The sequence below is a fragment of the Geotrypetes seraphini genome, chromosome 1 (assembly GCF_902459505.1).
Source record: "Geotrypetes seraphini chromosome 1, aGeoSer1.1, whole genome shotgun sequence".
NCBI lineage: Eukaryota > Metazoa > Chordata > Amphibia > Gymnophiona > Dermophiidae > Geotrypetes > Geotrypetes seraphini.
The window spans coordinates 162994630-163019589 of NC_047084.1; the positions used below are offsets into that span (position 1 = coordinate 162994630).

The 24960-nt window shown below is 45.2% G+C and overlaps 1 protein-coding gene across 2 annotated transcripts in view; it reads left to right on the top strand.

Moving 5' to 3' along the window:
• Positions 1-24960, top strand: part of TMEM131L (transmembrane 131 like) — a 300995-nt gene that overhangs the window by 262494 nt on the left and 13541 nt on the right. For both annotated transcript variants that reach the window (XM_033940895.1, XM_033940905.1), the window contains exons 28-31: positions 16598-16755; positions 19103-19285; positions 19440-19518; positions 24124-24209. In XM_033940895.1, the coding sequence (XP_033796786.1) occupies positions 16598-16755; positions 19103-19285; positions 19440-19518; positions 24124-24209 (506 nt within the window). The remainder of the gene's footprint in view (positions 1-16597; positions 16756-19102; positions 19286-19439; positions 19519-24123; positions 24210-24960) is intronic.

Below are 24960 nucleotides of genomic sequence, written 5' to 3' on the forward strand. Positions count from 1 at the left end.
GCACCCGCTGCTGCTCAGTTTCGATCTTCTGCTCTGATGCAACCGGAAACAGGAAGTTGCAGCAGAGCAGAAGATTGAACACTGAGCAGCCGTGCGTGCAGGTCGCCGAAAAAGAAAGCCTTCAAACTAAGGTGAGGAGAAGGGAGAGAACTGGCTAAACACTAGGATCGATTAGGCAGGTGGGTGGGGGCTGCGGGGACCGTGCGATCACCTGTGAAGGAGGGAGTGAAAGGGAAAAGGATTCTGGGCCAAGGGGATGAAGATGGAAAGAAAAACCCACAGCAGGAAAGAAAGGGAAGGACAGGCAGGTGAGCCAGATGCTAGAAGCAGGGGGGGGAGGAAGAAAGAGGGAAAAAAGCTAGATGGGGTTGAAAAGAAGAGACACACTGGTATGGAAAAGGAAGATAGGGGAAATCTGGACACAGGAAGGTAACAGAAAGAGGGGAAATTATTTGCATGGGGCATAGGGACAGAGACATAAAGGGGACATGCCAAGGGGATGGTATATGGACACGGGGGGGGGGGCAATGGTAGATACATAGGGGAGATATTAGAAATGGGGAAAATAGGAGCACAGAAGCGAGATGGTTTGTGGGGATGAGACAGGGACCGAGCTCGCAGGCTCCAGTGGCTTGCACAAATTACATTGTAACGTGCCATGAAAATAAGAGGGAGGAAGGTAGATAGATAGGCCACGCGAGAGGAGCTGAAGGGTGGTAGAAAGGAACAGATGGTAAAGGAGGGAGGGAAGGGTGGTGGTGGAAAGGAATAGGACAGACATTGAAGGAGGGTGGAGAGGAACAGACCCTGAAGGGAAATGTGGAAGACAGAATGGGAAGAAGACAGATGCCAGACTATGGGGGAGCGGAGGGAAGAAGATGGGTGCTAGACCAATTGGGGGGGGGGGGGTGAAGGGAGAGGCACAATAACAGCAAATGGAAGACGCAGAGAGAAGACACACAGTGGATGGAAGGAATTGAATGAGAAGATGTGGAAAGCAGAAACCAGACAACAAAGGTAGAAAAAAAATTCTATTTATTTATTTTTTGCTTTAGGATAAAGTAGTATATTAGTTGTGTTGATAAAAATTTATAAATAAAGCCCTGCCAGCTGAACATCTCTTTCTCTAGTTCAGCAGCAGGAACTTTGATTTATAAGAAAGGAATAAGCTAAATATTACAGTAATAAGGCTTATATGGATGCAGCGGGGACGTTGATGGGGCGGTGAATGGGATGGCAGTGGTGGTGACGGGGCGGTGAAAGGGATGGCGGTGACGGGGCGGTGAAGGGAACGGCGGCAACGGGGCGGTGCAGGGGATGGTGGGCCGAGGACGGGGCGGTGACAGGGACAGATTTTTTCCCCGTGTCATTCTCTAAAGGGTATACACATACTTTTCTCCGTGTGGACTTTACTGGATTTTTGAAGTGAAAGCATGTGCATAATTACTGACACCTGCCTTGTGGGAGCAGGGAGCGGGGACTGTGTGGCACAGTGTTTAGAAAGCTACAGCCTCAGCACCCTGAGGTTGTAGGTTCAAACCCACACTGCTTCTTGTGACCCTGAGCAAGTCACTTAATCCCCCCATTGTCCCAGGTAAGTTAAGATAGATTGTGAGCCCACCAGGACAGACAGGGAAACTTGCTTGAGTACCTGAATAAATTCATGTAAACTGTTCTGAACTCCCCTGGGAGAACGGTATAGAAAATTGAACAAATAAATTGTTCTGGGTTAGAGTTGAGTTTTTTAAAAATATACGCAGGGAGTACATCTGCTCGCTGAGGATGAACACATTAAGGGCAGCTCTAAACTGGGCACTATCATTTACTTGACCATGCTTCTCCCTTGTTCCAGTTTCATTGGCTTCCAGTTCATATTAGGTTTCAGTTCAAAATTCTGTGTTTGGTATACAAAACTTATTACTCAGGAACCGGAAACAGGAAGTTGCGTCGGATGAGACTTTTCCAGCAGGCAACGCGACACAACTTCAAGGCTCCGGCTGTAATTCAGCACATAGCCTTATAGAAATCGCCAGTTTCAACAAGAGAAGGTAAAGGAAAAGGAGGGAGATGCATGGCCGGCCGGCTGGCAGGAGAGAGGGGGCTGCCGGATTGAACGCTCTTTACCGCGCGGGCTAACATTCACCGCTCCATGGGGTGGTGAATGGCCTTGTCCCCGATCTCGCAGTGACCTTTTTTTTGGGGTCACCGTTTTGGCGGGTTACCCGTGGCTAGCCGCAGGTAGCAACCACCGTGTCATTCTCTTAACATGTAGCTTACAGAATGTTGTAAGTAACGTGTGTCCCCTGACGCATGTACCTGTGGGCACCCACAGGTACTGCAGGTGCATAAACTGTCTCAGCAGGTTCGACCCTAGACTGCTCCTTGTGACTCTGGGGGAGTCACATAACCCTCCATTGCCCCAGGTAGCACAGTTAAATTGTGAGCCTGCCAGGACAGATAGGAAAAATACTCAAGAGTACCTACTGTTGAATGTATTGTAGACTCCTTTGGATGGATTCCTTCATGAAAAAGTTGGTTAATGCATCTAAAATAATAAATAACATTAGGCACACTGATACTGGGTTATGCTAGTATTCTAGAATAGAACTTGGGTGCCTCAGGATTGGAGGAGTAGCCAGATGGTTTGTGCAGTGAGCTGAGAGCTTTGGGAACTGGGTTCAGTTTCCACTGCAATTCCTTGTGACCCTGGGCAAGTCACCTAATCATCTGTTTTCCAGTATAGTTCAGACTCCTCGTTAGGTGCCTTCGATTCGTGCTGGAGAGCTGTCGACTTGATGAATTGCGGATCTAAAAAGAAATCGTTTTTGTGCTAGTCTGGAAAGGTCCTACATTGTCATCCCCATGGTTGTTTTCAACGTGTCCAGCCATCTGATTGCAGGCCGCCCTCTTTGCCTGGTTCCTTCGATGTTCCCGAACATGATGTCCTCATCCAGTGATCTCTCTCTTCTGATTTGTGACTAAAATAAGACGGTTGTATAAGTGCATTCAATCTGTAGCCCCTCAATATTTCTGCTCACTTATCTCCCCCTAAGCTCCATCCCCCCCGGGAACTCCGTTCATCAGGTAAGTCCCTCCTATCTGTACCCTGCTCCTTCACCGCCAACTCCAGACTCCTTCCTTTCTTTCTTGCCACATCATATGCCTGGAACAGGCTACCTGAATCAACACATCATGCTCCGTTTCTAGCAATATTCAAATCCAAGCTAAAAGACCACTTTTATGATGCTGCTTTCAACTCTTAACTTGCTGTCAGATACCTATACCCATTGTGACATTCCTTCTGCCAGAAGCTCTTGTGAGCAGGGACTGTATTGAATATTAAAAATATACAGCACTGTGTGCACCTTTCAGCACTATAGAAATGATAAATAGTAGTAGTAAGTACATAACATAGATTGTGAGCCCATTGTATTCTTCTCGATGGATGCTTTTTCATTTTGTCTATGTACAGTGGTACCTCGGTTTACGAGTGCACCGGTTTGCGAGTGTTTTGCAAGACGAGCAAAACATTTGCAAAATCGGTGCTTCAGAAACCGAGCATGGCTCGATTTATGAGCACCCCTCCCCTGGCAATCCGGCACCCCCCCTGCCTCGAACCGGCACCCCCCCGCCATGATCCGACCCCCCCCCGCCACGATTGGGCACCCCCCCGCCACGATCCGAGCCCCCCGACACGATTGGGCACCCCCCCGCCACGATCCGACCCCCCCGACACGATTGGGCACCTCCCCGACACGATCCGACACACCCCCCCCGACACAATTGGGCACCCCCCGCCGCTTCTTACCCTCATCTGGGCACTCTTGAAGATCAGCCCTCGTCTGCTGAGCCTTGAGCATCTGAGCATGCTCAAGGCCTGCGAGTTCACGTTATGAACGTGAACGTGAACTTGCAGGCCTTGAGCATGCTCAGATGCTCAAGGCCCAGCAGACGAGGAGTCCGATCTTCTAGAGTGCCCAGATGAGGGTAAGAAGCGGCGGGGGGGGTGCCCAATTGTGTCAGGGGGGATGTCGGATCGTGTCGGGGGGTGCCCAATCGTGTCGAGGGGGGGGTCGGATCGTGGCGGGGGGGGTGCCAGTTCGAGGCAGGGGGAGTGCCGGATCGCAGGGGGGGGTGCCTGATCGCAGGGGGGGTCTTCGAGGGGAGCAATGCCGGTTCTCGGGGGGGGGGGGGGGGGGAACGCATCAAAGCGAGTTTCCATTATTTCTTATGGGGAAACTCGCTTTGATAAACAAGCATTTTGGATTACGAGCATGCTCTTGGAACGGATTATACCCGTAATCCAAGATACTACTGTACTTTGTTTGTTTCCCTTGACTCCTTAATAAAAATGATTTTCAAAAAAAAAAAGGATATAAAAGGGTACCTGCATATATGTATACTGCTTTACTATTACTACTATTTATCACTTGTACACTTCTCCCTCGGTATTTGCGGGGGATAGGGGCAGAGCCGGACCGCGAATTGAGAAAAAACGCGAATAACTTCTCGTCCAGCTCTGACCCAGCCCCGCCTCCCTCCCACCTTCCCTCCCGGCATCCCGGCCTTACCTGGTGGTCTAGCGGGCTTTCGGGGCAGGAGCGATCTTTCTATGCTCCTGCCCCGTGCAGATCGCCAATAGGAAATGACTGCTGTGAGTTCCCGTTGTCTCTCAAGATTACGACGGGAGCTCACGGCAGCCATTTCCTATTGGCGATCTACATGGGGCAGGAGCGTAGGAAGAGCTCTCCTGCCCCGAAAGCCCGCTAGACCACAGGTAAGGCCGGGATGCCGGGAGGAAGGCTGGAGAGAGGCAGGAACGTGCTAAAGTATGGGTTGTTCCCCCCCCCAAAAAAAAATGCAAATATGTGAAACCCGAGTGTCTAAACCGCGAATGGGGAGGGGGAAGTGAAAGGCCTACATTTTGACATTTAATAGATGGTCCCTGCTCAGAAGAGCTTACAATCTAACTTGGACGAACTAGCTTTCACTGTAGCCACAGAATGATGATATATCAAATCTATGACCCTTTACCTTTATAGCATAAGCTCCTATAATGACCTCAGAGCACTTAAAGTGTGTGTGTGTGTATACTGTCACTGCTATGTTGGGAGGGCAATTTTGTAAATACCTGTTTCATGTGTAAAACACCATTATTTTTCTGCAGAAGGGGTTTTTAAAAATTACCTTTGTATGAGTAAGTTTGTGCCTCACTGATTGTGTTTGTGGATTTTGGAGTTCTTGTTCTGTTTTTATCTTTTTTCTGTTTTATTGCCCTGGCAAGTATACCTTCACCTTTAGACTTCCTGTTCAGTCGAAACCAGGCCTTACATCTGATACCATTAGCTAACATAGAAACAGATAAAAATGAAGGCAGATAGACCACATGACCTATCTAGTCTGCCTGCCAATGCCATCTACTATTAGAGAATGACACGGGGAAAAAAATTTGTCCCCGTCTCTGCCCCGTCCCATCCCCGTGAGTTCAGTCCCCGCCCTGTCCCCGTAAACCATCTAATCCCATCTGCACAAACCATTTCCCTTCTGTGTTCCTATTTTCCCCATTTCTAATATCTCCCCTCTGTATCTGTATACTCCCTCCTGTGTCCGGCATTGCCCCCCGCCCCCTGTGTCCATATACCATCCCCATGTATCTCCTCTTTATGTCTCTGTCCCTATTATCTCTTTCTCTCTCTGAGAGATCCCATATGCCTATCCCAGGCCCTCTTAAATTCAGACACAGTCTCTATCTCCACTGTTCCATGCATCTACCAACCTTTCTGTAAAAAAGTATTTCCTTAGATTACTCCGGAGCCTATCACTTCTTAACTTCATCCTATGCCCTCATTGCAGTTTCCTTTCAAATGAAAGAGACACAGAGTTATACCAACTAAAACCAGGTTTAAATCCCGGCACATAAGCGTGCATTTTAAGGGAACACTCCTGATCTGCCCTTGTCCCTCCCTTGCCCATGCCTCTCTTGTATATCCACATAGAAACACACTATTCTATAAATCGATGTTTAAGTGTGTTTTTGCGCAGATCTCCCTTTTCTGTCCCATTTCAGCACCTTGCATCCATTGAAATTTTCTTTTTCTATGCCTATCCTTTGGCGCCATGTATAGAATTCTCCCTTAAGCATGTTGCACACCTATGTTATAGAATACTGCTAAGTGCACAGCTAGCATTTACCAATCATGTGCATGTGTGCTAGTATTTTACGACTTGAACACACAGTGGGCACCTAACAAGTGACCTGTTAAAGAATGAAGAGGTAAGAGGGCAGCAGTGACCCATTGGGAGCCTATAAGGAACATCAAATGTGCAAGAAGGTGTCTTACAAGTGGTCTGAAAAATCCATATAGTTTACTTCCTCAGTCCAGCTTTGGGGAGGGGGAGTATCGGAAGTGTAACATTATCCCTTCTAATATTACAGTTTCATTGAAGAAATGACAGTGAAGCCAACTCCTTTCCCTGAGAGTATACAGCTGAAAAAACACAGCACCATATCGTGGAAATTGCCCGTAGAAAATGACATGGGAACCGTTTACCGCGGTAAACCGTGGTCACCGCAGTAAATACACAGTAATGGGGACATTTGCAACTGATTTACTGCAGGAACGGGGACAAGACCTTTCACCACCCCACGGGAGCGGGGACAAGACCTTTTACCGCCCCGTGGAAGCGGTAAAAAGTCTTGCTCCTGTGGCATCTCCTCACCAGCTCCTCTTGGTCCTATTTTACCTTCAGGAGTCAGCCATGCCACAATGAAGACAGAAGGAACCCAAAACTAATGCCTGAGACCAATGTGATTTGAAGAATAAAATTAGCAGACAACAAAAGGTAGAAAAAAAAATTATTTTATATTTTGTGATTAGAATATTTCAGATTTGAAATAAGTATCCTGCTAGAGCTGGTATTAGACATAATTGGGAACTGCAAAGCCAAAGCAGTGCTTCTTTAGCTTCCAGCTGGCGTAGGGCTCTCTTTCTCTGACTAGGGGGCAGTTGCCCTAGTTGCACTCCCTTAACACTATTCCTGCCATGTGTGACTGAAGTATTCTGTTAGCTTGATTTTTCTAAGTAACATTCTGTAGTAATTTGGTTTGTTCAGTTTTCACAATAGTGGAGGGGATATGTGTGAAAGGGAGGGGAGACAGGGGTTTTGATGATCCTTGCTCTGTATTATTTGTGTTTATAAAATGACAATTGTACAGAATAACCTCTTTTTATACTTTAATAAAATAAGTTCAGTATAAAATCATAACTATTCAAGGCTTGTTCAGGTGGGATCTGACAGTTTGCAAGGCAGGGACAGGGACCGAGCTTGCAGGGCGGGAACTGAGCTTGCGGGAATGGCGCAGGGATGGGGATGAGCTCACGGGCATGGGGTGGGAATTTTTTCCCTGTGTCATTCTCTAATTGCCCGTCCTCTGCTCTGCAGAGCTTATTGGGTGTGCAGATATAAATAGTTGTTACTGAGCTTCTGTGTCCCAATTCCAGAGAAACCAGAATAGTAAGGGAGTGACAGTAGAGAGCTATTTGGTATTTGTAATAATAATATTATTAGCTGCATTATTTGGCTACCATGGAGCCAAAAATAATATCTTGGGAAATTTCCTGATGTCATCTGGCCAATTCTTTGGATACTCTGAACAGAGCATGATATTTTTTATTCTGGATTTGACTTCCTCCCTCCTCCCCAAGTGACAGAGGAGTAGTCCTGAAGGATGTTCAGAACTGACATGTGAATTTTGTCCTTAAGCATCTGCTTGATTCGGCAACCGCTAGTGTTAGGGTGGCTGTCGGTATCTTCTTTCATGGCCCAAGCATGCCATTCCAAACTGCGCCATGATCCTGACACTGTGGGGCTTCATGACTTGGATTTCATAATCTCGGGAGTGGCTGATGTCTTGTGTGACATCTTGAAAGTCTTTGCTAAGCATTCCGCCTGTTTCGTTTCGGCTCGTAGGATGCTCTGGATCCAGTGGTCTGGCGATTCGTCCTCTAAAGCGACCTTGAACCAATTGCCCTTTTAGGGACAGCTGCTGTTCGGCCAGGGTCTGAATGACCTTATGGCTAGTTTACAAGATTGCAGGCTCAAGTTGCTGCCTGTGAATAGATCCTGCCCTTCCAGAGGTTCGGGGCATCCTAATTTTTATCCCTTCAGGTGCTCATATCTGTACTCGTGCCCTTCCGTGGGCCAGCGGTCCTCTTCGTCTGCCCACAATTCCATTCCCCACAGCTAGACTAGGTAGGTTTAAATTTTAAACTGGTACTCATTCATAGACTCGAATATAAACTGAGGCGACACCCCCCATTTGGGGGGCCATTTTGGCCCCAAAATCTCTGTTTATATTTGAGCATATATAGTAAGCCTCTTGGAACAGTGGATGGATAGTTAACACATTGACATAGTTTGGACCCACTATCTCTTGGCACTTTGTGGCTAGTCTCCCAAACAGACTAGCATTAGTACTGATTATGATTGGAGCATTGTCCCTTCTTCAAGCTTCAGGATACACTAGTGCCACCATAGGTACAGTTTCTTGAACCTCTGTGATTTTCTCTGGAAATTCAACTTCTACTCTCATAGATGCCTTTGATACATAGCATATTTTATATTAACCCCTTACATTCTGACCAAGACTATCAAACATTCCAACCCCATTATTCCCTACTGTGTTTTTCCTTAATTGTTAATTTCAACATAAAATGAATTGTAACTTTTCCCTCTTTTCCCTCTTATTCATGTTTGTCTTTTTCCCATTGTTTAAAATGTCAATAGTTTGTTTTAAAATTTAATGTGTAAAAATTATATATGTGACCACCATCTGATGGTTTTTAATTTGTACATCGCTTAGAAACTATGTATAGGCGATTCATTAAATGCTAATAAACTTGAAACTTGATAACCTCGGTATGGGTAGCTGCTTTCACTGAGGCCCCCCTATAGCCAAGCTCTTTATAGGGTGTAGAGGCAGATGCCTCAGATAGGCATTGTACCTGTAGTCAAAGATGATGGTGATCTGTGACCCACTGTCTTAATAGTGCCTTCACTGGTTTCCGTTCTACTTTCACGGAGACTACCCTAGACTACTAGCCTAGCTAAAAATGGATGAACGCGGGAAACATGAGTCATTTGGCTTAAGGGGGATTTCCTTGATAAAGCCATTGTCAGAGTGCCTGCCCCCACCCGCGTAGATGAAGATGAGTATTCTATTGATTTAAAAATACATAATTATAAGATATAATTTTGGGACCGATGACAATTTGGGTGCCGCTATTCTGTATGCTAAAAAGTTTGATACATACAGAAGGTACTGCTGAGGCCTTTAAGAGTTCTTGTATGAAGAATCAGATATAATAAAAGCCTTAGTGGACATGCGCAGTGGGAAATTCGTGCGTCTATGATCCATAATCCTTGGCACCGCATGTGCAGTAGGAGCAGCTGTTTCCGACGCGTGCAGCACGTTTCCACAGCAAAGTAGGAGAAGCGCGGTGGTTTCCTTCAGCTGAGCGGTTTCCGACGCTTCCCCTATTGCTAGCGTGTGGCGGTCTTAGTTGTGGCGGCTGGCGGCGGCTGACCGCTGGCACAGACAGTAGGTAGGTAGCAATTGCGGGGGCTGGTAAGGGGGGGGGCAAGCATCGGCTTTTGGTGCTGGAGGGAAGGAATCATGCAGGAAGGCTGGCTTTAGCATGGCAGAGAGGGAGGGAGGTAGGCTGGCTAGCGTTGGGGGAAGGGGATGGGACAAAGGCTGGAAGGCAGTGAGGGGGGACATAGGAAGGAGCACTGGGGGCACTAAGGACATAGGAAGGGGCAATAAGGACATGGGAAGGAGGCACTGGGGCACTAAGGACATGGGAAGGAGGCACTGGGGCACTAAGGACATGGGAAGGAGGCACTGGGGCACTAAGGACATGGGAAGGAGGCACTGGGGCACTAAGGACATGGGAAGGAGGCACTGGGGCACTAAGGACATGGGAAGGAGGCACTGGGGGGGCACTAAGGACATGGGAAGGAGGCACCGGGGACACTAAGGACATGGGAAGGGGCACTAAGGACATAGGAAGGAGACACTAGGGCACTAAGGACATAGGAAGGGGCACTAAGGACATGGAATGAGGCACTGGGGGCACTAAGGACATAGGAAGGAGGCACTGGGGGCAGTAAGGACATAGGAAGGAAGGAGGGAGGGAATAGAAAGGGACAATTGTTGGGCTTGAGTGCAGAAAGAAAGAAATACAGCGGCCAAGGAGAGAGAGAGACAGAAAGAAAGACAGCGGAAAAGGAGAGAGAGAGAGAAAAAAAGACAGACAGACACATCTATTCTAGCACCCGTTAATGTAACGGGCTTAAAGACTAGTTTATATATATGTTTATACCCATAAGACTCTGTTATATACATCTGGTTATGTGCAGGCCATAAAAACACTATTAGGAAAAAAGAGGGGTTATAGTGGTAACCAACTGCTTAGAGAAACTCTAAAAGCCCCCACAAAACTATTAATCAGAGAGAGGCAAAAACTGGTTACTCCCAAGTGCTCTCTTCCCCTTCTCACACCAGCTGCTTTCTGTCTTTTCTCTACACGGTTTCTCAGGCTGAAAAAAAACTCTGAATCTTTATAGTAAGAACATAAGAATTGCCGCTGCTGGGTCAGACCAGTGGTCCATCGTGCCTTTGGCCCCTTCCTGGTGCAACCTCCCCATATACCTCTAAATTGAAGATCAGCAGGAGCAGTGCCCACTTCCTCACCTTTTAAAATTGGTGAGTCTTCCCTTTCCTAGTGCATCCTAGGATGCACTGGGAAGGGTAAGACTCTGATTGGTTCAGATACCTATGGCCTTAGGCCCCTCCCAGGATGCATCAGGATGGGGAAGGCCCACTATTTTGAAGAAGCAGGTCTGCCAGGAGGGAGTGGGCATCCCTCCTGCTTGTCATCTAAATAAGGTACGGGGGCGGGTCCAGGTAGCCAAGGCAGGGAGGAGTGGGCATCCCTCCTGCCAAATTTTTTTGAATGTTTGGGCGGGGGGGAGAGATGCTGACGTCAGGAGGGGGGTCCCAGCCTGACCTTTTTTTTGTTTTTTTTTTAATGGGTAGAGATGTTGTGCATGTGTAACACACACACAACATCTGTGGCCATTTAAAAAACAAAACTACTCTTCTTGCCCTGAACAGCTGAGCATCAGGAAGCTGCTTCAGGGCTCAGCTGTTTGGGGTTTCTTCAGCCGGCTCTGCACATGTGTCAGTTGCTTTCGCCTATTGCATGTGATTATGGTGGACCTCCGCAAAACTCATTTGCATGCAAAGTTGTTTGAACATAGATCGCCATTATCACATCATACAATTTACCAGCACCACTGGATTTTAACAGCGATTTTAGAGCATCTGGCTCTCAGTCAACACAGAAATCCCCCTTCTCACATTATATTTTGTGTTGGGGTGGAGCGGGCCAGAGAGAACTTTGTGCCCACCCAAAATTGGCTGTCTAGCTACTTCACTGGTTACGGGATGCCTAATACTGAGCATGCAATATGAGTACCTGCATAGCCACCCCATCTCCCCGCGTACCCACAGTTCGACCTTTGATTGGCTATGCGGAGCTTGGCGCATGCAGTTACAGTGTGGCAAAGATTGGTCAGCGTGAGAGCAGCGCATACTGAAGATGTCTACTTGCACTAATTATATACCTTCCATGAGTCTCCATTAATGTTCAAATATGCTTCAGTGGTTTTATAAGGTAGATTTTATGTCCAGAGCCTTAATTGCAAAATTGTTTAGATTGTATATAGATGAGTCATTTAAAAAATTGATTTTTTCTGCTTTGAAAAATCCTAGTTAGACAAGGGTGTGCCTTAGTTCAATATTTCTGAAACATTTTCATTTAGAACATGTATTTAAGCAATGATCAAATAACAGAAGCTACTTGAAAAACAAGACTTCAAAAGCCATGTCTAAAGCTATTCACAAAACTATCTTCCTCTTTGCTTTTGCTCCTTTTGTTTAAAGCTGAACTCCCCCCTCCCTCCCCCTCCAACAAAAAAGAAACAGTTCATATTTGGACGTAATCTGAGACCCATTAGCTTAAGAATCAGTAAGCCACTGTCCTGTGACCAGTGGAGTGCCACAGGGCTCGGTCTTGGGTCCGATACTGTTTAATATCTTTGTACGGGACCTGCCTCAGGGACTTCAAGGTAAAATTACACTATTCGCCGATGACGCTAAGCTATGCAACGTGGTTGACAGTGCAACCGTGCCCGACACTATGAGGTAGGACCTACTTTTACTGGAAAAATGGTCTAAAACTTGGCAACTGAGTTATAATGCCAAAAAGTGTAAGGTTATGCACCTTGGTAGTCGTAACCCCAGCAGAACATACACCATGAACGGGAAAACCTTAACAAGAACTGTCGAAGAACGGGACCTGGGTGTAATCATTAGCGAAGATATGAAGACGGTCCCTCAGGTGGAGAAAACTTTGGCCAAGGCTAGACGAATGCTGGGTTGCATCTGAAGAAGTTTTGTCAGCCGAAAGCCTGAAGTCATAATGCCGTTGTACAGGTCCATGGTGAGACCTCATCTGGAGTACTATGTTCAGTTTTGGAGGCCACATTATCAAAAAGACGTGAAGAGAATGGAATCGGTCCAGTGAATGGCCACCAAGATGGTCTCAGGACTCAAGGATCTCCCATATGAAGAGTGACTAAGCAGGCTGCAGCTATATTCTCTCGAAGAACGCAAAGAGAGGGGAGACATGATAGAGACGTTCAAATATCTTACAGGCCGTATCGAGGTGGAGGAAGATATCCTTTTTCTTACAGGTCCCACAGCAACAAGAGGGCATCCGCTCAAACTCAAGGGTGGGAGATTTCATGGTAACATCAGGAAGTACTTCTTCACCGAAAGGGTGGTTGATCGTTGGAATGGCCTTCCACGTCAGGTAATTGAGGCCAGCAACGTGCTCGACTTCAAGAAACAATGGGATAAACATGTGGGTTCACTTCGGGGAATTGCTTAGAAGAGGGTTCTTTTAAGGGGAGGGTTCTTTTGAGTGGGCAGACGTGTTGGGCCGACAGCCCTTTTCTGCCGTCATATTCTATGTTTCTATGTCCTAATCTTAATGCAAGTGTATAGGTAATCTTTTGGTATAGATTCAAATCAAAATATGTGTATTTGATAAGTAATATGTACAGAATTCCTGTCACAAAAGGGAAAAAACCCTCCTGTTTTGTTTTCCATATCTTAGGGCTCCTTTTATGAAGCTGCATTAGCGGCTTTAGCGTGCGCGACTTTTAATCACACGCTACCCCCGCGCTAGCCAAAAAACTACCGCCTGCTCAAGAGGAGGCGGTAGCAGCTAGTGCATCCGGCGGTTTAGGGCGCGCTATTACACACGTTAAACCGCTAACGCGGCTTCGTAAAAGGAGCCCCTAGAATTGATGCGTATGGGTTTGAAATGCCAGCAGTTACAGAGAATTCTGTTCAAGATATCTAGCAGTAACTGTACTACCTTGTTTCCCTGAAAATGAGCCCTAGCATGATTTTTGGGGTAGGTCTTAATATAAGCTCTATCCCAAAAATAAGCCCTAGTCGCCGGCAGCAGCGCTTCTCTCCGCCCCTCCCCCGCACATCCTAACCCCCGCTGACAGTTCCATCTCTCCCATTCGAACGCCGCCGACTGCGAGACCAATATACCTTGCAAACGGCAGCGTTGGCCAAAATCTAATCAGGCTGCTTCGTGGCCTTCTCCCGCCAGGGCGTTCCATGTGCCGTGTTGCTGATGACTTCATCAGTGATGCAGCAGAGGAACGCCCGGGTGGGAGAAGACTGCTTTTCCTTGCTGCAGCTGTTTTTCAGAGGTGTCGCGTATGCTGAGGGGTGAGGAGAGTTGGTTGGTGCTTGTTGGCAAAGAAAGGGGGATTAAAACAAACAAACAAAAAAAACAACCCTCCTTCCTACTTCCTATAAAAAGAAATGATTGGCAACTGATGTGCCAAGAGGAAGTCACACAGAATAGAGAAGTGCAGCCCTTGCTTTCGCTGTTGTGGTTTGAATCCAAGTGAAGAAACCCTGTTTTATTGACTTGGCACCATGTGAAGATCACATTGTTGTTTCTGAGATTTAAAATAGATTCATATGTACCCTATTGTGATGTAGAAAAGGCTACAATTATAACGTTTCAGTTTTTAGTCTTGACCAATTCCAGCAAAAGATTTTTTAAAATATACAAAATAATTGAGGTTTGCGGGACTAGTGAAAAGCATGTATTTAAAAATTTGTTAGCTATTCTGTTTTGTTTTGCTAGCAATGACTGCTCAATCTGTCGATTTTTGGTTTTTGGTATCTTGTTTAATGCTTACTGCCTTGCTTCTGTAGTTCTCAATAAAAGGCATGCTTTTTACTAATCAGGGAGGTGCGAGGGAGGTGCGAGTTGTTAAGAGTCGGCCTGGACTACCAGATCTTACAGAAAGCCCGGTGGAGGCCTGCAACAGGTCTGAGAGGGAGGCAGGGAACGCTTACCCAAATATAAACCAAGACCCCCAATTTTGGGGCCCGAAATCTCAATTTATATTCAAGAATGAGACTTCCAGTAGAGGTCAGCTACCACTGGGCAGAGGGAACTACTAGGACTGAAGCAATCAGTGTTTGTTTCTGCCCCCCACCATCCATTAGGAAGAACTTGGCATATGCTGGGGGAGGGGGAATGTTGTTAGGGGGTGGAGCTTTGAAATACTATTAACAATGGAAGAATTGGGAGTGACAGACCATTTGTTTTCTCTTTTGAAATGGCAGGCCTGAGTTGAGGCCTACTATCTATGTTGCTTTGGCTAGGAACATGCAATATTCCTGGTTGCAGCAATGCAAAACTAAATATTACCACCAAATTTGCTCATTTGTAGCACTGAGGTACTATATGGTACTGAAACCTTTGGCAAAAACAGGGGAAAAAAACCAAAACCACAAACTCAAATGTACCAAAGACTGAGTGGAATCGTCCAGATCAGAATGATGTGCACTAATGAAAGTGTCCTCCAATGCATTTGATAATATAGAAATCTTTATTCATCCAATGGCATAAAAATACATCTAACGACTCAGTGACTCGACATGCACATGTTTCGGCCAACGGGCCTTCCTCAGGAGTCTTGAGCGCCACCAATGTGAATATCTAGAATATGTTCCCACTCTGATAGGTCTTACCAGACTTCGAACAAAAAAGAAAGTCAACTAAAATGTCTCAAAAAGCGAACATAACATCAGGTAACAAGTGTCTCGCTTTTAGCAGCGAATATAACATCAGGTAACAAGCGTCTCACTTTTAGCAGCGAATATAACATCAAGTAACAAGCGTCTCGCTTTTAGCAGCAAGATGCTTGTTACCTGATGTTATATTCGCTTTTTGAGAAGTTTTAGTTGACTTTCTTTTTTGTTCGCAGTCTGGTAAGATCTATCAGAGTGGGAACATATTCTAGATATTCACATTGGTGGCGCTCAAGATTCCTAAGGAAGGCCTGTTGGCCGAAACATGTGCATGTCGAGTCATTGAGTCGTTGGATGTATTTTTATGTCATTGGATGAATAAAGAGTCCTATATTATCAGGTGCATTGGAGGACACTTTCATTAGTGAATCCTTTGGTACATTTTCCTGTGATAAAGGTAACACTCAAATGTGCTTTTTGCTGTGGGTTAGCAAATAGGCCATTTAGTTTATACACCCTCTGGGGAGAGGGAAATAACTTTCTATATCACCTTGAACTACCAACAAAAAAAAGTTGTGAGGTAAATCCAAGCTAAATAAGACCTTTTAATTTATTTCCTCACTCTGCTGATTAACACATCCTGACCACAGTCGATCAGATGTCCAGTTTGTTGGATTGCGACAGTGTGATGAGTCTTTATCATAGGTCATAATGGTAGCTTTGAATATGTATAGAAGGGTTTCTCCACTCTTGTATTGCAACATGCTTCATGATCTTTTTTTAGGTACATTACAAATGCGCTTGTAACCACTTCTGGGATGCATGACTGCTTTTTCTAGGGACTCCAGCCATTGTATAATATGGCTGACATAAGATAATGTATCACAATACAAAGGAAAAAGTCACAACCCCACGTGCGGGATATAAAACCAAAAAGGAGTGGAGAAGGGACACAAAGTCAAACTGTGAGGGCAGTCGATTTATTAAAACATCATATATCAACATGATATATGTATATGTATTATGTTGCTATATGATGTTTTAATAAATTGATTGTCCTCACAGTAGTTTGACTTTGTGTCCCTTCCCCACTCCTTTTTGGTGAAATAAGATAATGTCATGCTAATCCTGTGATATTGTACTGAGATTTCTGGTTTTATTTGGTCAAGGACCCCATCTGTTTGATTTCCTGGCTGTCTATGATATTAGTAACAGTTATCCCTAACACCACAGCTCAAAGGTCTCGCTGTTTTTAAGCTTTTTTTGTGGTCCAACTTGTGCATCCATACAGTGTCATAGGAAAAAAAAATCATTGTATAATCCGAATCTTTGTAGCTTCAGTAGTGACTGGGAGAAAAAGCATAAATTGTGACTAGGCTTTCTGTTTATTTTCAGGGTCCCTGAGCAGACTGAGTGGAAACACATGTGCACTGAGTTTGAGAGGCCGGAACTAAGAACAAGTAGTAAATTAAGAAACTGGTATCCAGTAAGTAATGGGGAGACCAGCAAAGCAGAGCAGAAACCAGGAAGATTGCCAGCAGAGGAGGAAACAGGTGCGTGAGCAATGAGAGATACCAGTGTTTGCATCATATTTTTATAAACACCGAGTTTAACAGAGCTCTGTATGACTGGAGCAGTAATTGTAATGTATCATAGTCTAATAATTTCAGCTGCTGAACCAATCATTGTTAGTCCTGATGCACATAAACGGTGCAATGTGTCAAAAGCGGATTTATTTTCTCAACTTGTAAATTGGGCAGCTGTAATATGTTAGTTCTAGAATAATCCCTGTTCTTTTTCAATATATCGTGCTCTTTGTATCCAGGAGGGGCCAAAATCACATCAACCATGCCCTGAGCATGGGCATGGTGAAGAACTTGATTAGCTCTCTTGGGACAATTTCACAGGCAGATTTTTCTCCTCAAGGTCTAATCAGTTCGTCTTTCCACTATACTCGAGTGTGACTCCAGGCATAGTGGACAGGGTCTGCTTGTGGGAAAACTCCCTGAAAGCGCATACCTGCCATCTCTGCCAAGTTATGGATGTCTTTATATGAAATGATTAAAGGATTCCAGGGGAGATCTGGAAAATGATATACCGGTAAGCCTGACTTGACTTCAGTGCCGGGCAAAATGGTGGAAACAATTATAAAAAATAAAATTGTGGAATACACAGACAAACAGGAAAGCTAGGGACCTCCCTCCACTTCAAAATCACTGAGCTCTGGAACAACCTTACCTCCCCTCTTCGGAACTTGAGCTCTCTCCAAGTTTTTCGCAAACATCTGAAAACCTGGCTTTTCTCAAAAAATATAAGTCTCCCTCCAACTTAGGAATCAAGGAAACTCTTATATCTTGGCATCCCAAGTCCTGTAAATTTTCTTCACACTTCTACCTCTAACCCTCTGTTGTAGTTCCTTCCTATTTCTCCTACTGTAAACCGCATCGAGCTCTACGAACGTGGAGATGATGCGGTATACAAACCTAAGGATTAGATTAGATTAGATTTAATGAGACAGAGTCAGCTTGGGTTCAGCAGAGGGAAATCTTGAATCACCAATTTGCTTGACTTCTTTGAAGGTATGAATAAATATGTGGTTAAAGGTGAGCCAGTTGATGTAGTATATCTATATTTTCAGGAAGCTTTTGACAAAGTTCCTCATGAGAGTTTCCTGAGAAAATTAAAGAGTCATGGGATAGGTGGCAAAGTTCAGTTGTGGATTAGGAATTGGTTATCGGATAGAAAACAGAGGGTAGGGTTAAATGGTCATTTTTTCTCAATGGAGGAGATTAAACAGTGGAGTGCCACAGGGATTTGTACTGGGACCGGTGCTATTTAATTTATTTATAATTCATCTGGAAATTGGAATGATGAATGCGATGATTACATTTGCAAATGACACTAAACTGTTCAAAGTTGTTTAAAGCGCATGCGGACTGTGAAAAACTGCAGGAAGACCTTAGGAAATTGGAAGACTGGGCGTCCAAGTGCCAGGTGAAATTTAATGTGGACAAATGTAAAGTGATACACATTGGGAAGAATAACCTAAATCACAGTTTCCAGATGCTAGGGTCCACCTTGGGGATTAGCGCCCAAGAAAAAGATCTGGGTGTCATTGTAGACAATACGATGAAACATTTTGCTTAATGTGTGGCAGCAGCCAAAAAAGCAAACAGAATGCTAGGAATTATTAAAAAAGGGATGGTAATAAGACTAAGAATGTTATAATGCTTCTGTATCAAGCCACGGTGTGAACTCACCTGGAGTATTGCATTCAATTCTGGTCTCCTTATCTCAAGAAAGATATAGTGGCACTAGAAAAGGTTCAAAGAAGAGTGACCAAGATAATAAAGAGGATGGAACTCCTCTCAAGTGAGGAAAGACTAAAAAGGTTAGGGCTCTTCAGCTTGGAAAAGAGACGGCTGAGGGGAGATATGATTGAAGTCTACAAAATCCTGAGTGGAGTAAAACGGGTACAAGTGGATTGATTTTTCATTCTGTCAAAAATTACAAAGACTAGGGGACACCCTATGAAGTTACAAGAAAATACTTTTAAAACCAATAGGAGGAAATATTTTTTCACTCAAAGAATAGTTAAGCTCTGGAACACGTTGCCAGAGGATATGGTAAGAGCGGATAGCGTAGCTGGTTTTAAAAAAGATTTGGACAAGTTCCTGGAGGAAAAGTCCATAGTCTGTTATTGAGAAAGACATGGAAGCCACTGCTTGCCCTGGAACGGTAGTATAGAATGTTGCTACTCTCTGGGGTTTTGCCAGGTATTAGTGACTTGGATTGGCTACCGTGAGGATAGGCTACTGAGCATGATGGACCATTGGTCTGACCCAGTAAGGCTATTCTTATGTTCCTTTTTTTCTGCTCTTCTTCACTTTGTGTTTGTAGAGAATTGTTATCAGAACTCAAGAAGGAAGTGTGTGAAGAAGTTTTCCTCAGACTCGAGCTCGGACTGCGGAAGCTCCTGGAGCAGTGTGCGAGCCAGCCGCGGCAGCTGGGGCAGCTGGAGCAGCACCAGTAGCTCGGATGGGGATAAGAAACCCATCCTCCTGAGGCAGGGCCTTCCTTCCAGTAAGTAACAGTGAGGCAACATGTGTGCATATCTTTAGCTATCAATATCTGTATCTATTTCCTTTACTGTACAAAGTAGAGTCCCTTTTTATTTTGTTGAATTTGATGGTATTCTCACAGGTGTGCACTCATGCTGATTTCCTGTCTTTCCTAGATGAGAGTATGGTACAGAATGACTTTCCTGCTGAAACACAGATGGCTGTGAATCTGCCACACAACATTTGTAGTCCAAGGTAAATAGAGGAGGGAAATAAACTGTTGTTTTCTTTTTGCAGTCGCCCGCTGTGGCCTCACTCGTAAGACGAGCACCGTAGACAGTAGGAATAATGGGGTCATCCCACCTCTTTCTGCCCCTCCAGCCTCAGGAAATGTCTGCCCATAACTTCGGATTAAGCATCCCAGTCCAGGAGCCCAATCTCGGCTCAGACCTGCCCAGTCTCTCTTAAGGCACAGGCATGTGGTAGGGCCAGGTTGCACCACTGGTCCTGCTCACAGTGGCGCCATGCATGTAGCCCAGCACTCTGCCTCTGAGGAAGGATGAGTCGCCACCTGCCGCAGCCCGAGATCCAGAGGTGGGGGGCAGGCAGGGCTCAATGGCACATTCGCAGTCCTCCAGGGCACTACTGATCTCAAGAAGCACACACAGTTTGCAATACACTGGTCTAGACTAGAGGTCTGCACGGGAACGGGGATCGCGGGAATCCCGCAGGTCCTGCGAGAGTCCCATGGGAATCCCCCCTAACCCACGGGACTCCCACGGGGACCCCCCTCTGGCCCACAGGGACCCCCCCTCTAGCCAACGGGACTCCCACGGGGACCCCCCTCTGGCCCACGGGACTCCCACGGGGACCCCCCTCTAGCCAACGGGACTCCTACGGGGATGGAAGGCTTTGGAAGTAGGGTTCGTCCATATAATATAATGGACACGTCAGCCTTAGTAAAAGAGGGGGTTTATAAGTTAATTACCTGAACAGAAAACCAAAAAAGGGTTCCACCAAAGAGATTCCACAAGGAAAACAGCAGCGCAAACACAAAAGAAACTGTGGAATTGATGATCCTGTCAGCAGAAATTGCTGCTTTTTATGGGGACGGGCGGGGATGGAGGGAATTCCATGCGGAGATAGGTGGGGACGGAGCGGGGGCGGATGGGGACGGAGAGAATCCTGACAGGAACGGGTGGGGACGAAGAGGATCCTGGCGGGGATGGGTGGGATTTCTGTCCCCGCGCAACTCTCTAGTCTAGACACTGCTATTGTTTAGTACTGGTGCCTGAAAACGAAATGAGCAGATAGAACTGGATTAAAAGTCATTCTTACTATGCCCAGTTAATTATCCAGGCAAGATGTCTTAAAGCTCTTCAACAGCAAGCAAAATAGATATTTGACTACTTTGAAACAATGAAGGTATTGACAGAGGCTGTCTGTACTTTGAAACAACTGGTTTTGTATTGTTCCTGAGAGTAGTGTCTGTCTGCACCTTAATTGCTTCAAAGTAGCCAAATATTTGTTTCCTTATGGGAGCTGTATTGGAAATTGATTGGAAAACTTATCAGTAAGGCTTTTTCTGGTGTGGGGGTGCTTTTTTGTTTTCAGACAGCCAGTGACCCCTGACACAGGTGTTGTGTCGAAACACAACCGTGTCGGGTCAGCTAATAAAGAACTTGCCTTTTTGCCTTGTCATTACGCCTCCATTCTTTGCCATGTCCGCTTTATGTTAGCCTTGTCCTTAAAGCTCTTCAAGGCCACGGGGCCCTTGATTTTGACCCATCTGAACACAAAGAGGCTGTTTGACAAAGGGCTATTTATGTGCATAAAACTAGAGAATGACATGGGGACAAATGCTTCCCCGTCCCCTTGGGAACACATTTTCCTGTCTCGTCCCCACGAGTTCTTTTCCTGTCCCTGCCCCATTCCTTCAAGCTCCGCCCACATATGCACAAGCCTCAAACACTTTAAAATCATAAGTGTTCCAGGCTTGTGCAGTTAAGGCAGAGCTTGCAGGAATGGTGCAAGGACAGTGACAAAACTCGTAGGGATGGAACGGGGAAATTGAGTTCTTGCGGATATGGGGACAAACTTGTCCCCATGTCATTCTCTACATAAAACAGTTTAGCCTGTGAAAACCGGTTCCAAAAATTATGCCCAAAGAGAATAATTCTGTGTAACAGAAGGTGCTTGATTGGTGCACATTTTATAAAGGAGCATAGATGCTTACTTTCCTTTATAGAATATTAGCATAACAGCAAAAATGTGGCATTGCGAATGTGTATATCAGCTATAGAGTAAGTGTGTGTGTACATAAGCTGAGTATTCTATCAGGTATGTCCATAAGCGTTAAGTCATGCCCAGACTCCTGTATGCACTTTTATCTGGTTTTTTTGTTGTTTTTATGTAGAAGTTTTTGATATTTTAGAGTTGTGCCATGCTTCAGTCTTTTGCTGTTAAAGCTCGTTATCAAATATGATTAAAGTAAAATATGAGAGAGGCATGCATTTACAGAACAGCATTTAGGCAGATTTTTGGCATATATGCACCGACTACACACACATATCATTAGAATGGCGGCACATATGAGGGTCCGCTGAAAAGTCCTCAGCACAACCAGTAAAGTCGGGGCAGTCTTCATCGAGGGCTATACGCTTAGTCCAGCGATTTTCCACTTTGTGGTTCCGTATTTTTCCAACGGAACAAAAAAAAAAAAGTGGAAAAATCACTGGACTAAGTGTATTGCCCTCGATGGAGATTGCCCCAGCTTTGTTGTTTGAGCCGAGGACTTTTCAGTGGCCCTTTGTACATGCATAACTGTTCATATATACAGGAGCACCCAAGTTTCAAGTTTCTTTATTCTTTGATATACCGTTTATCAAACTGATACCTAAACAGTTTACATTGGATTCAATATGTAAAAAGTTAAAATATAAAAGTTTTACAAAGCGTAATATGAAATAAAAGTAATGGACTGACATATTGGAGACAGGATGGGAAAAGGGACATGGTAAGTTAATAAATACATCAATTTGAAAGAAAAAAAGGGGTGGGAAGTGGAGGGGAATAAGATAACATAAAATAGGGCTGAAAGGTAGAATGCATGTCTTGGCACTCATGCTCATGGAGGGTATGAGATGCTTAAATCAGCCTTTGAGTTTCGACTGGGAAAGTGTTTGAATAAGAATAATTGATCTTTGTTGCTTAGACTTGCAATATTTTCCAGCTGAAGTCTTCACCTCCCTAAAAACGAGGAGATTCTATGTCTTAAATCTAGAAATCCTACTCATTAGTACAGACTCCGAATCCAATGCTGGTTTTAGCTTGGCCTCAGCCCCACCACTCCACCGCTTAATTAACGCTCTTAGCGGAAAGCATTACGTGGACCTTCATCATTGGCCAGCAAATATTCATTTCAAACATCAGCATATTAATTTTAAAGTTATTTAATAGATCTTTACTTGCATATATCTGATTAACTTTAAGCTACTTATCTGATTTAGCTGAAATGACCCGGGAGAAGATGATCTGACATGTTTTGCACAACCATGTTTTATCAAGGGTCTCCCTGTAATGGAAGGAAAAAGATTCACTATCTCGTAAAACCATCCCCTCCCTTAATTCATAACTCTGCTTTATAAATACAGTGGTACCTCAGTTTACAAGTGCACCGGTTTGCGAGTGTTTTGCAAGACGAGCAAAACATTCGCAAAATCGGCGCCTCGGAAACCGAGCGCGCTTCGATTTGCGAGCGCCCCCCCCCTGCGAACCGGCACCCTCCCCCCCCACGATCCGGCACCTCCCCCCCCCCCCCGCCGCAACCTGAGGTCCCCGCAACCCACCCGAACCCTCTTCTTACTTTTCTGTAGACTCCGCAGCGGCACCAGCATCAGCATGTCCTGTGCGTGGTGCCGGTGCCTGAAGATCTGCTTCCTGTGCAAGGCCTGAGAGTTCACGTCGAACGTGAACTCTCAAGGCCCAGCACAGGAAGCAGATCTTCAGGCACCGGCACCACGCACAGGACATGCTGGTGCTGGTGCCGCTGCGGAGGCTACAGAAAAGTAAGAAGAGGGTTCGGGTGGGTTGGGTGGACCTCAGGTCGCGGTGGGGGGGTGCCGGATCACGGGGGGGGGAGGCTGCCGGTTCACGGGGGGGCCTTCGGGGGGAGCAATGCCGGTTCTCGGGGGGGGGAGAGCAGCGCTGCTGGCCTTGGGGGGGAGGGAAGGGGGGTGGAAACATATCAAAGCAAGTTTCCCTTACTTCCTATGGGGAAACTTGCTTTGATATACGAGCATTTTGGATTACGAGCATGCTCCTGGAACGGATTATGCTCGTAATCCAAGGTACCACTGTATATAAATATAAATGTTCTTTCCAAATATATATAAAAAAACCTCACCGCAGCTCTTGATAAAACACGGCTGTGTGAAACTTGGGTCATCTTCTCCCGGGTCATTTCAGCTAAATCAGATAAGTAGCTTAAAGCTAATCAGATATATACAAGTAAAGATCTATTAAATAACTTTAAAATTAATATGCTGATGTTTGAAATGAATATTTGCTGGCCAATGATGAAGGTCCACGTAATGCTTCCCGCTAAGAGCGTTAATTAAGCAGTGGAGTGATGGGGCTGAGGCCAAGCTAAAACCAGCATTGGATTCGGAGTCTGTACTAACAAGTTTGATTATAGCTATTCCGGATTAAGAATCTTATTGTTATACAGTTACCATCGATGTTTATGAGTTAATTGTAGAAATGTCATGTTTTCTGTGCTAGAGAATGTTTGGGAAAATAAATAAATAAATAAATTTTGAAGCCATGATGGACAGAATTTTCTCTTTTTTTTATACATAGAACGGATATGAATGTAGTCCCTCATTTTGCAGAAACCTTGTCGCCCACCTTTGCAGATGTAGTTGCCGAACCAGAAAAAAGTAAAGGTCTGTCAATGATTTTTATCTTGTAATTTTAAGAACATTATATCATTTTTTTTTTAAATTTTTCTTCTAATGCTATAGATTTAGGTTGAGTTTTCAGGAAATTTCAAGTTTATTTCTTACAGCCGGTCTCACAAGCTGTATTGATGTTGCGCACAGCGAGGAGACACTCTGGGCTCCTTTTACAAAGCCGCGCTAGCGGTTTTAACGCACCCGCAGCCGGAAATCTACCACCTGCTCCAAAGGAGGCGGTAGCGGCTAGCGCGTGCGGCAATTTAGCAAGCGCTATTCCACGCGTTAAGGCCCGAGCGCGGCTTTGTAAAAGGAGCCCCTCTGTTCTCTGGAAGGCAACTGAATGTGATTTTGATGCATTATTGAAAAGCACGCTGCCGACTTTAGCATGCAAGTAGTGCTTCAGAATTCATTAGTGCATAGTTCTGGAGAATTTTAATGTGTTTACAAATTGTTGTCCTGACCAAGTGTACATTTTTTTTAATGCTAACATAAGAAAGATTAAGGTGTTTTTTTTTTCTCCTTTCCTGTATTCAATCCACTCTGTCCTCTGACGAGTTGAGGCAGGAGCATGTAAAGCTGCCTTGCTATTGGCTGTACCTTATAACGTGTTGCTCTTGCATCAGAGGAGGTTAATACATGGGCACATGATATGGTCCAGCTACTCCATAGCAGTTCCTCAGCTGTTTCATAAGTTGTTTTAGTCTGATTTATCTACTTCCTGTGCAAGTTAAGATCTGAT